Here is a 12985-nt window from a genome sequence, read left to right on the forward strand (position 1 = left end):
ACTGGCCGCGCCATAACAGAACTGCCTCAAGAACCAGACCATAAGATAGCTTGACAAGAAAAAGATGCCAGCTTACAGGAACACGCCACAAACACATAGAGGTTAAATTCACAGCAACTACAGTCTGGAGCGAGGCTCCTTAAATGCTCCCAGTCCCAGGTGCAACACATTAAGATGGAAGTCCCTATATGGGCCTGTGGGTGGCGACCTGGGATCGCCCCGGGGGAGGGTACGATAATGCGGGCCTGACAATAAGTAAATACTGAATAGTTTAATATGCACTGAATTATTAGTATCCATTACCAAATAGCTTAATGGATACTAAGTAATTAGTACTTATTAATCAATATGTAGATACTGAATAGTTCAATATGTACTAAATAATTAGTACTTATTAAATAATATGTAGATACTGGGCAGTTTAATATGTACTGAATAGTTAGGACTTATCTGAATATAGTAAGCCTATCTGAAGGGGTTTAAACCACACAGTGTAATACCTCACCAGTCTTATTAACTCTGTACCTCTATAGTCCTTGCTTGTCTGGCCTTTCTGGTGGGCTGATGTTACATTTAGAAGCAGCCAGATAAGCAGACTCTGATATACAAAGTTGTGTATTGTACACAGGAGCATATGATCCAGAATGAGGTGTCCATTCTGAGGAGAGTTAAACACCCAAACATCGTCCTGCTGATTGAGGAGATGGACACCTACAGTGAGCTCTACCTGGTCATGGAGCTGGTCAAGGTAACATGCATTTTCTTAGAGCCAATGGTTTTAATCCATGTTCCTCTTGATCGGTTACTGAATAATGCAGTACATAATAATAAGCATTATGGGTAATAAGGGAATAATAAGGGTTTTAATGAATAAAGTCTCTGAAGTGTGTGAACTTATAGTCTTCTAATTTTTGCGGATCTGTGTTTGCACACAGGGAGGTGACCTCTTTGATGCCATCACATCCACCAATAAATACACAGAGAGGGACGCCAGTGGCATGCTGTACAACCTGGTCAGCGCCATTAAATACCTGCACAGCCTGAACGTAGTGCATCGGGACATCAAACCAGAGAATCTGCTGGTGGGTATTTCACCTTTAGTGCTCACAAGTGACCATCAAAACAATGTGAGGAGGAAAAAAAGGCAGGGAAAGTGAGTCCAGTTTAGTCATGGAAAAAAAAGATCTGTATTTAGTTGAATAACTGTTTTGTAATAAAAGCTGAGAGCAGTGAGACAACATCCTGAATCATCTACTCCCACTGAAGCGAGAGAGAAAGAGAGAGATGCATGCCTGGGGAGGTTGCTAAATGGAGAGTTACTTCATCCATTAAGAGCAGATACAGGCTACAGGAAGGTCTAGTGTAGATGTAGAGTGGAGGAAAATATCAGAACCACTGTTGATAGTTTATTACTTTTTATGGAAAATATGTGTAATATTTGTTCACTTTCTAGTCAAATAAAATCAAGATAAGTGTAAATGCATTATGTGTCCAAATGTTTGTGGATACCCCGTCTAATGAATCCATTCAGCTACTTTTAAGATTCACCAGTTGCTAAAGATTTTGTTTCCTTCTCCTGTTAAATGTAACATATGGGTTGAGGCCGGCCGCATGCGCAGAGGGACTTTATTAGGGCTAAAGCAATACAAGGGGCAGAGGGTCAAAACCAGACCACCAACAACGCCTCACAGCCACGTCAAAGATTGGTAGAGTAACAGTGACAGTGACAGGATCTGCACACAGCACCTGTGTGCTAGAGATATGAGGTCCTCGCTTGACAGACAAAAATATATATATAGTGTATAATATGTCCAATATGCTATATGTCCAAATGCTTGTGGACGCCCTTTCTAATGAATACATTTGGCTACTTTACAAATTTACACATTAACAGCTTGTCTAGTCCCTGTAGCAAAATAATGGCAATAGAATAGGACTCTCTGGAGCAGATAAACATGAACCTACTGACACTATACCTACTAATGCCAGGTGTGGGCTAGAGGGGTATAAAGCCCCCAGCAATGAGCTGTGGAGCAGTGGAACTGTGTTCTCTGGAATAATGGATGGTGCTTCATCCAGTACGTTTGGGATGAGGTGTGATTTTGACCATTCAACATTATGATCTTGCTAACGCTCTTGTTGTGGAATGCAATCAGATCCTCACAGCAATCCTCCTAAATCCAATAGAAGGCCTTCCCTGGAGTGTAGAAACAGTCACTCCAACAAAAACAAGACTAAAAAAGAAACCCAGCCCAGGGTAGTTAGTTTTCACCTTCACCAAAAGCTGTCCCTAATTGGTCAGAAGCTCAGTTGCGATTGGCCCAAGAGGTGTTTATGATCCAAAAAATACAAACTTAGCCCACCGTGGAGCAGACTAACTATCTTCCACCCCACCAACAGTCTATCTTTACTCCTTCCACCTGTGTCGTTTAAATAGCAACGCTGCTTGTGAATATCTATATTGTGAATAGTGAGTATCTCTTGGCAATTTCTGACATATTGCTATCTTGGCAACGGAAAACACAGGAGCTCCACTGACTGAAAACAACTTCGGCAGACATCAACAGTCAGACGTTCATTGCTCTCTTGGCAGTGAATTGTCAACACAGGCGCGTGCCCAATGTGCATATACCCCCGCCTGTTACGCTTGTTACGTTTCTTTTACAATTCTTTATTACCAATTCTGTTTGACTCATTTCTTCAGCACTAAAGAAGATAAACTTTCCCCCAAAAAAAATACGGGAACAGCAGAATTCAAATTGGTGGTCTTCTCTCTCCCCGGGTTTGCATGCGGGGAGCATCACAGCGCCAGGTAGAGCAATCCGCCAAAGTCAGACAGCACCTGGTTCTTAAAGGGAATGGCGAGTGACATGCTGATTGGTTTATTGCGGCCAAAACACACCCATGATTAATTAAGAGACTTAGTACATGCCTTTTGCCCGTTTCGAGCCGAGCAAAGCCCACTCTTCCCGTCGTTACGGCAGCAAAGACACACTGAGTCTTTGGTGAGAGGGGAAACCAGGGTTAGATCAAATTGAGCTTAAAGGTTCAAAGACAGACCGCTGGTTAGCACAGATTTGAAAGGTATGGTTCTACTCGCAGCAGCCAACAATCATTTTACCTCACCCACAGATCACAGCAGCATAGAGTGGTATTTCCTCCTCTGCCCTGAAGAGATTATATAAACCCACCCCTGCAGCATTCAGAGCCCCTGGAGCTCAGGAATCACTGCAGGCCATGTCCTTAGCATCACATGGACACATTGTGTGACCAGTGGCTTGAAATGTTGGAGTTTGACGGTGAGAAAATGATAGGTGAAAGGTGTCATATGCATGGCATAACCCATGTATAGGTTAATAGTGAGGTTTTTACAAAAGCAATGTTAGAGTGCAGGTCTAAATACATGGTGCAGTGCTTTATGACAAGTGCAAAACTCAACAGTGGGCTTTTCTATGAATTCTCTTAAATTAGTACTTCTAGTGATATTATAATTAGTACTTCTGTAGTAATCTACAGCTCTGCTCTTATAATAAGCTCTTATTATAAGTTATAATAACTCATAACCTGAGCAAATCCTAGCTAAAACACATGGGTGGATGTCATGATCTTTGTGGAAACTGTGTATGCAGATTTTAGAAAGTTTCTTCTTAAGAACAGTTATATGTTGAATATGACCCAATGTTACACCCCTCCTGCTGCTTAGATTAGTGGCATTTTTGCATTTTGTCTATGTAATCATATGTATTTAAGCTTAAGAATTATTAGTCTATTCAAACTAGCTGAGGTTATTCTTGGGTAAATAGCAAAGCACGTTTGTAAGTCGCTCTGGATAAGAGCGTCTGCTAAATGCCTTAAATGTAAATGTGTGTGTGTGTGTGTGTGTGTTTAAGGTGTACGAGCACCAGGATGGCAGTAAGTCTCTAAAGCTGGGCGATTTTGGCCTGGCCACGGTGGTAGACGGGCCTCTGTACACTGTGTGCGGCACCCCGACATACGTAGCCCCGGAAATCATCACAGAGGCTGGGTGAGTCACAGTCTGCTCTGCGCCTTATGCAACACAACCACTCACTCATCACATGTAAACAGCTAGAGAGGCTGGAAGCATGTGGTATGAGGGCAGTATGGATTTTTAACCCTTCTGCTCCGTCTGGGCTGAGAAAAGCATTTTGCATTACAGTGACAATATAATATAATTGCACCCATTGCTGACACATATGTGCAAATGCACACACACACAGCTCTGTCTATTCCATGTAGAGAAGTACTGCCAATAGAGTAGGTCTCTGTAGAGCAGATAATCATGAAACTATTGGCGCCATACCTAATGCCAGGCGTGGGCTAGAGGGGTATAAAACCCCCAACATTGTGCTGTTGAGCAGTGGAAGAACTGTGTCCTCTGGAATGATGGTTGGTGCTCCATCCAGTACTTTTGGTATTAGTTGGGGAGTTGGAGATGAGGTAGGGTAGTGATCATCCAACAGCCTGCTCTCACTAACGCTCTTGTAGCTGAATGCAATCAAATCCTCACTGCAATGTTAAAAAGTCTAATAGAAAGCCTTCTTCCCTGGACAGTAGAGACAGTTAGTCCAATTAAAGCAGGATAAACTCCTTTTTAATACCATTGATTCAAGGAATAAGCAGGTGTCCCAATACTTTTGTCCCAATACTTGACACAAATGACGTGGCAAAACGAGTCAAATGTCAATCTTTGTCTTTATGTAATTTAATAAAACACACAATTATCTGACTGGTGTTTCTCTCCAACAGCTATGGCCTCAAAGTTGACATCTGGGCAGCTGGGGTCATCACCTACATTCTGCTGTGTGGTTTTCCTCCTTTCCGTGGGTGGGTAGTGTGTCCAATAAATCCATTAAGTACAGTGTTAATACTTGATAGCATTCCCTGCTCTTGCCTTATAGGCTAGCTTCCGAGGCACTTCTCCAAATGCATCTACAGGGAAGGACAATAGATTTCATGTCCGTTAAAGCGGATGCAACGATCCTTTAGCCTCACAGTTGAACTTTGGTAGTCATTGGTAGCACACACCCCTCTGGTGGCCTTGTGATGCACTGCAGCACTCTTTACAGCTCTTTGGTACACATTTACAAAGAAGTCCTGAGTTTTGTGACCATATGCAACAATAAACGATTTTTACCTTATAATTATGATAAATTGTTAATTTGATAAATACTCTTCTTAATTCGCCAATTTTTAAGAGAAAAATATTAGAAATATTCATATTTTTTTCTTTTTTTAAAATAAATTCTTAACCTTAAAATGGTCTTAGACTGCAAGAGCTCATTATGTCAGACTCTAAAATGATTAGTTTTAAAATTCAACACAGAAAATTCATACCCAGTACAACTAGCAGTGAAATCGATAGCAGTCCGAAACAATAAGATGTACAGTATATAAGGAGAGACAGCTTGTGTCAAACAGTTCTAAAAGTCTATAGTCCTGATAGCCACAGTCCTGGTTGCGAGTCTGAATAGTTTGCTCAGTTTAAATATTTAATTACTGCCATTAATGTCTAATTTAACAAAAGTTGAAAGTCGATAAATCCTAATGTATTGTTGGTTTCTACAGTTTTCATAAACTCAAAGGAGGATTTTTTTTTCCTGTTGACTGTTTCCTTCACCGACACATTAAGTTCTCTTTTATAACATTTTTTAGACACTGTATAAAAGTAAAACAAGTATAATTGTTTTTCTGGTTTTGGTTGTCCTTTAGCACAGATTGTTTATAATCAACTGTAAAATGCAGCAAAAAGAACTGAAGGCACTGAAGAAAAGCAGAGCGTCTTAAGAAAATAATGAAGACTTTATTTTTAGAAGCTTTATTTATTATTATTTTTGCGAAAATCGCATTTAGGGAACATTCTGGACTTCTTACTTTTAGCATAACATTCTTTGCATGTTTTTCTTTAGGAAATCTTTTAGGAATCTGACCCTAGCTCAGACCCTTACTCATGAGGTGGCTTGTGAAATGCGAATATTGAGAGCCCAGAGCTCTCATTAGTTTATGTCACCTCTGATAATGTTTCTGTTGAGTAGAGTAGAGTTTAGCTTTACTGTAGGATGATGTTAGGAAGTTTAATACAGGAACAAGAAAAATAATACAGGAAAAAAAACACTTTCATACCTGTGAACTGTGTATATTCTGGATCCTACCCGGTCAGATGTGCTGTTTGTTAATAAATCACTCTAGTAGCTTTTGCAGACCTGCTATAATAAAGGCTGCAATATACAAAAGAAACCTTCTAATCCTGAAATTCACACATATGTTGGTCAAAATAGTGCAAGCAAAATATCCACCTTCTGCATCTGTTGAATACCACAAATTGTAAGGAAAGTGGATTGCTTTCGGTGTGGTTGTTCCTCCAGGGTTCAAAAGGTAGATAAAACTATTAGCAGAACTCAGTTTGATATTATTTAACATACAACAGGAACACATACAAATACAGTTCTGATTAAAATACTTATGAAACCTGTAAAACAATAAGATGCTTTTAGATTTTCTTTTGAATATTTCAAGTTTTTTGGGTATCAATTAGGGTAATTAGGTGGTGGCTTGTGAATAGATAATATTGAGAGCCCAGAGTGCTCATTGGTTTCTTTGGTTAACCTGTAGGATGATGTTAGGAGGTTTAATTTTAGTCATTTAGTTGCCTCATGCAATAGGTATTGTTCACAAGATGTAATGTGCCACTGGAAATGTTGTAGAAAAAAATAACTATCCATAATATATATATATATATATAATTTTAGTGTTCGGAAGCCTCTGCTGATGCCTCTAATGAAAAACATTGTGTGTGTGTCTGTTCAGTTTGATATTATTTAACATACAACAGGAACACATACAAATACAGTTCTGATTAAAATACTTATGAAACCTGTAAAACAATAAGATGCTTTTAGATTTTCTTTTGAATATTTCAAGTTTTTTGGGTATCAATTAGGGTAATTAGGTGGTGGCTTGTGAATAGATAATATTGAGAGCCCAGAGTGCTCATTGGTTTCTTTGGTTAACCTGTAGGATGATGTTAGGAGGTTTAATTTTAGTCATTTAGTTGCCTCATGCAATAGGTATTGTTCACAAGATGTAATGTGCCACTGGAAATGTTGTAGAAAAAAATAACTATCCATAATATATATATATATATATAATTTTAGTGTTCGGAAGCCTCTGCTGATGCCTCTAATGAAAAACATTGTGTGTGTGTCTGTTCAGTTTGATATTATTTAACATACAACAGGAACACATACAAATACAGTTCTGATTAAAATACTTATGAAACCTGTAAAACAATAAGATGCTTTTAGATTTTCTTTTGAATATTTCAAGTTTTTTGGGTATCAATTAGGGTAATTAGGTGGTGGCTTGTGAATAGATAATATTGAGAGCCCAGAGTGCTCATTGGTTTCTTTGGTTAACCTGTAGGATGATGTTAGGAGGTTTAATTTTAGTCATTTAGTTGCCTCATGCAATAGGTATTGTTCACAAGATGTAATGTGCCACTGGAAATGTTGTAGAAAAAAATAACTATCCATAATATATATATATATATATATATAATTTTAGTGTTCGGAAGCCTCTGCTGATGCCTCTAATGAAAAACATTGTGTGTGTGTCTGTTCAGGAGCACAGAGGATCAGGAAGCATTGTTTGACCAGATTCTCATGGGACAGCTGGATTTCCCCCTTCCATACTGGGACAATGTCTCAGACTCTGCAAAGGTAGTGACTGATTGCCATTGCATATGTGTGTGTGTGTGTACATGTATTGCCTGCACTGATAGCCCTTACAGGATATTGTTAGCTCAATTATTGGAGCTGATTTTGGTTATTATTTGAGCTGACTGCTCATTTCCCAAAGTTGTTAGATTTCACTAATAATCTGCTGGCTGGCCTTTGGGAAGAACTTTGGGAAGTTCACAGCTGTGAATAACGACCATCCCTGTCTTACCCTCTGCAGGAGCTCATTACTTGTATGCTACAAGTGGAAGTCAACCAGAGGTACACAGCTCTGCAAGTACTGGACCATCCATGGGTCAACGTAAGCCTTCAAGACTCCTTCTTCAGTGTTTTCACCCAAAATTGCAGATGCTTTTTTTTGTGTATTGAAAGGCAATCAGAATCACTATATTTAGCAACGTGAAAGCAACAGAATCACGAATTAGTATAATATTATGATATATTAAGCTCCCCTGGCAAGAAAGTCAGAAATGAGTCTCCTTGTGTGTGTAAGGTGGTACTAACTTCATTGAATTAGGTGGAGCCCTAATTATGTGAGTAACATCCGACAGTGTTGCTAAGCCTGACATATTAAGCCCTGCTTCTCTTTCTGCTAGGATGATGGCATGTTGGAGAATGAGCACCAGCTGTCCGTGGCTGGAAAGATCAAGAAGCACTTTAACACAGGCCCAAAGTTCAGCAGCACAGCAGCCGGCGTGTCTGTTATAACAGTAAGTGTGTTTTTCTGCTTACTCTCCATCACAGACGACATCTGCATCTCGTACCCCTCTCTAATCACTAACCTACCACTGGAGAGGAACTGCTGCTTTATCCCAGGTCATCTAACAGAATCCAGTGACATTGTGTTCTTCTGAAGTCTATTAAAGGACACATCTGCCTTATAGTTAATTATGCTAGGAGCCATTGGGTGCTTAATAACATGGCCATAGACTTCTATCCTAAGTGTGTTACATGTCAGTGGCTTTTTAAAGATTTTAGAAGTATTGGGAAACATCTTAAAATCGCCTGTGGTATAATCATCCCTTCACTACAGATACAGCTGATAGACATTATTAAAGAATAAAGGAGACTTTGGTGTAATCAGTGTAACTCCAGACTTCTGTGCATCTGCTCATACACTGGAAGTATCAGCATATCTCTGAATGTTGAGCAAATCCTCACGTAGAAGTAAAATCCGCTTATTGTGTTTAATGCAGTAGAATAAAATACTACAGGAAAAAATATCTTCATACATGTGAACTGGGTGTATTGTAGACTCTACCCTGTCAGATGTGCTGTTTGTTAATGAATCACACTATTAGCTTTATCAGTACTGATATTATAAAGGCTGCAGTATACAAAAGGAGTCCTCTAATCCTGAATTTAATGGATATGTTGGTTAAAATAGTGCAAGCATATGGATCAGTGTATCTTTCAATGAAGATGCCATAGTTTTCAGCCTAATCTCCACCTTCTGCATCTGCATTGTGCTGTTGAATACCACAGATTGTAAGGAAAGTGAATTGCTTTTGGTGTGGTTGTTCCTCCGGGGTTCAAAAGGTGGATAACGTTTGATATCAAAGATGAAAACTCTTTGATATTATTTTACATCCAATAGGAACACAGATTAATACAATTCTGGTTAAAATACTCCAGAACTACAAATAAAAAGGTGCTTTTAGATGTTGTGTTAAATATTTTAAAATGTGTGGGGTATTAATTAGGGTAAATAATATAGTTTTACTGTCTAAACTCTAAAGTCTTTTACAACTATCTACATCGCTTCATCATTCCAGGTTTTAAAGCTTCCTTATTTATAATTCTTCAAATTCACTAAGAAACCAATTAGCAATAATTATTATACATTATTATTTATGTCCATTCTATCAGCTCTACTGACCATATATGAGCATTTTGTAGTTCTATAAATCCAAGCTGTAGTCCATCTGTATCTCTGCATACTTTGTTTGCCTCCCTTCATCCAGTCATTTAATGCTCAGGACCAAACAGGACTGACCACCACAGAGCGGGTAGTATTTGGGTGGTGGGTCATTCTCAGCACTGCAGTGACCCTGACTGACCTGTAGTGTGTGTTGTGCTGGTACAAGTAGTGGATCAGACACAGCAGTGCTGCTGTAGTTCTTAAACACTGTGTCTGTCCACTCACTGTCCACTCTGTTAGACACTCCTACCTAGTTGTTCCAGCTTGCAGATGTAAAGTCAGAGACAGAAGCTCATCTATTGCTGCACAGCTTGTGTTGGTCATGCTCTAGTCCTTCATCGATACTCACAAGGACACACTGTTGGCTGGATATTTCTGGTTGGTGGACTGTTCTCAGTCCAGCAGTGATGATGAGGTGTTTAAACACTCCAGCAGCAGCACTAAGCTGTGTCTGACCCACTACTCCTACCACCAACGCTACACACACTACTAACACACCACCACCATCTTTTCAGTCAGTGTCACTGCAGTGCTGAGAATGACCCAAATACTAACTGCTCTGCTCTGTGGTGGTCAGTCCTGTGGGGTCCTGACCATCGAAGAACAGGGTGAAAGGAGGCTAACAAAGTATGCAGGGCAACATATGGATACTGTCTGAAATTATAGAACTACGTAATGATCAAATGGACAGTAAGTGTAGAAACAAGGAGTTGAGGAGGTGTTAATTGGTGGCCAATTTGTGTATACAGGTATTTTATGCATTTATCTGCCACTAATGTAGTTTAATGTTACTGTGAGGATGGATTACAAGCTTCAAGGTCTCAACCTTTTGAATGGTAAGGCATGCTATTGGGTTCAAAATGCTAGATTATCATTCAACACAGGACACAAATGAGATATAGGAATACCAAACCCGAAACTGGTCCTTCATACAGGCACATAATGCAGCCCCGATTGCAAATGTCTGACCATCTTTATCAGGAAACACTCGACGAGTGTGGCTCTTGACTCCATTGTGTGTTCTTTTTGCTTCACCACTGTCTCATCCTGCTGCTCTGTCCATCAGCCCCCTCACCAACTCTCGCAGACTTTATCTCCTGTGCACCGCTGCACCGTTTTCCTCTAAAGCCTCTGGCCACTTTCTCTGCTCTGTTCATTCGCGCTTCTGCCCTCACTGCTGTCGACTGTCAGCACTGTTGTCAGGGAATAAGTAGCTAATCTGCTGATGGCTTTTCTTTACACACCCTCCTCAATCCTTTCTACTTATTTGCCACTTTTACAGACATGCAGCTTTGCATATCATGCAGAATATGCAATATTGACACTAACACGTACAGACAGGCATGCATATTACACTGCATCCATACCAATAGTTACTCCATCATGCTTATTTAATTGTTTGTGTTGGCATTCTTTACAATATAACCTGAGAATTTGTTCAGCAAGTTCATTACAGGGTTCATTTGATTCATTTTGGTTATTCATATTTATTTATGAGTTATGAATCACTAATATTTGTTTATACATTTATGGTAGGTTTAATTTTATCAGTCGGGTTATCAATTAAATGTTTTTACTTCAGACAACTGGAAAAAAAACTGATTTATTGGCAATACTATAATGATTGGACTCTATTGGAAGCTCAATGTGATCCTTTGAGGAATTGCTTTGTTATTGACAGGGAGGTGTATTTATGTCTGAGTCATATATTGATATTGGCAAATATTTGCATTTAATTAGTAAAAATATAATTATATGCCAATATAAATATGTAATAATAATGCTAATGTAGGTGGATTTAGTATTACTTTCTGTTTTATAATGTTATATATATATCAGATATTTAAATTAAATGTACAGTATTACATATGAGCATTGGCCTAACATTTTCACAGTGTTTACTTTTTTAGTTCTTTATTCATTCATAGAAAACAATATTGTTGAATTTAGGGTGGTACTGGCAAACACAAAAAAATGTCATTGATGATATTGAATGATATAGCTATTGATCCCCAATTTCAGCAAATTCCTATTCATTCACTTATTTATTCTGTTTACATTTTTATTTAGGTTGTAGATTAATTCATTTTAATTAGCAAATATTTGCTGTAAATATAATTAACACTGCTATAATAAATGTTTATAAGTAATGCTATATAGGTTAATGCCTTGTTCCATAAATGTGTATCAGCCATGTACATGAAAAATTACACTGGCCCACAATTCCCATATCGGTGCATTTCTATTTATTTATTCCTTATTATTTTTTTATTTAATTTAATATATTTACTTTTTTGTGTCTGACTCAGTACTTTACGATACAATATTTGCTTGAAAATGTAATAAGTTATGTGATCATAATATTATAATATCATTAAGGGTGTACAGAATTACAAAACATAGTTTTGTAGGTTTCATGGTTTTTAGTAGTAATTTTTCGGTAACTGATTGGATAATTGGGCAAATTAAGACCACTTACACCACTAGTAATAAAGATTAATGTAATAATTCTATAAGACATATGTAATAAAGCTATTATACGATATTAGACATGTATAATGTATCCATTCTAGATGGATTTAATCCTACTTTGTATCACAACTGTGTATCAGATATATACAGGAAAAATGAAATCAGCATTGGCCCACAATTTCCATATTCATGCATCCCTATTTATTTATTTATTTATTTATTTGGAGTCTGTTTACTTATGTATGTAGGTTCTAGATTAATTTATTTGATTATTTGAATGAAGCTGATGTAGGCCACTGTTAAGAACGGTCAGAGCCGCTTTAAAAACAAGCCAAAAAGTGACCGGTGTTGCACCCGTTTCTCTCTGCTCAGCCGGACGAGGGGTTTACCATCAAGCGCTCAGGGTCTTTGGACTACTCCCCGCATCCAGGGATGTATTGGATAAGGTATGCCCACAATGCTGGCGAGCCAAGCTGCAGTGTATCCATGGCAACGTGCTGGCGGTCTCCATCACCTCCCCTCTGCTTTCTGCTTTGCTTCACCTGGTCTAGAGGGAGATCACATTACTGCTTTCAGCCACACCTCTGCTCTGCTCACACGCTGCATCGGTTCACTTGCTGCAACACAGCTTTTTCCATCGTCTGATTTTAGCTTGACTCATCACTCTGCTTTCGTGTGTGTGTGTTTCTTGAGAAGTCTGGATGGTGTGTATGATGTTATGGAATGTAATGGGACATGTTACATTCTGAATCATAATGGGCTTGAGACGTTCATGTTGCTTTAATCTGCCAGAGCTTGTTAAAAGTGTGGGTTTTTTTGGCTGTGTGTGTGTGTGTGT

The 12985-nt window shown here is 38.7% G+C and overlaps 1 protein-coding gene across 3 annotated transcripts in view; it reads left to right on the forward strand.

Moving 5' to 3' along the window:
* dclk1b (doublecortin-like kinase 1b) overlaps positions 1 to 12985 on the forward strand; it is a 65635-nt gene that overhangs the window by 45994 nt on the left and 6656 nt on the right. For 2 of the 3 annotated variants that reach the window (XM_072691516.1, XM_072691518.1), the window contains 7 exons: positions 629 to 748; positions 936 to 1082; positions 3891 to 4024; positions 4768 to 4845; positions 7640 to 7736; positions 7975 to 8055; positions 8351 to 8464. In XM_072691516.1, the coding sequence (XP_072547617.1) occupies positions 629 to 748; positions 936 to 1082; positions 3891 to 4024; positions 4768 to 4845; positions 7640 to 7736; positions 7975 to 8055; positions 8351 to 8464 (771 nt within the window). Of the gene's footprint in view, positions 1 to 628; positions 749 to 935; positions 1083 to 3890; positions 4025 to 4767; positions 4846 to 7639; positions 7737 to 7974; positions 8056 to 8350; positions 8465 to 12519; positions 12594 to 12985 lie in introns of all 3 variants that reach the window. The other variant, XM_072691517.1, reaches the window with a different exon arrangement.

Source organism: Salminus brasiliensis, chromosome 11, assembly GCF_030463535.1.
Source record: "Salminus brasiliensis chromosome 11, fSalBra1.hap2, whole genome shotgun sequence".
Taxonomy (NCBI): Eukaryota; Metazoa; Chordata; class Actinopteri; order Characiformes; family Bryconidae; genus Salminus; species Salminus brasiliensis.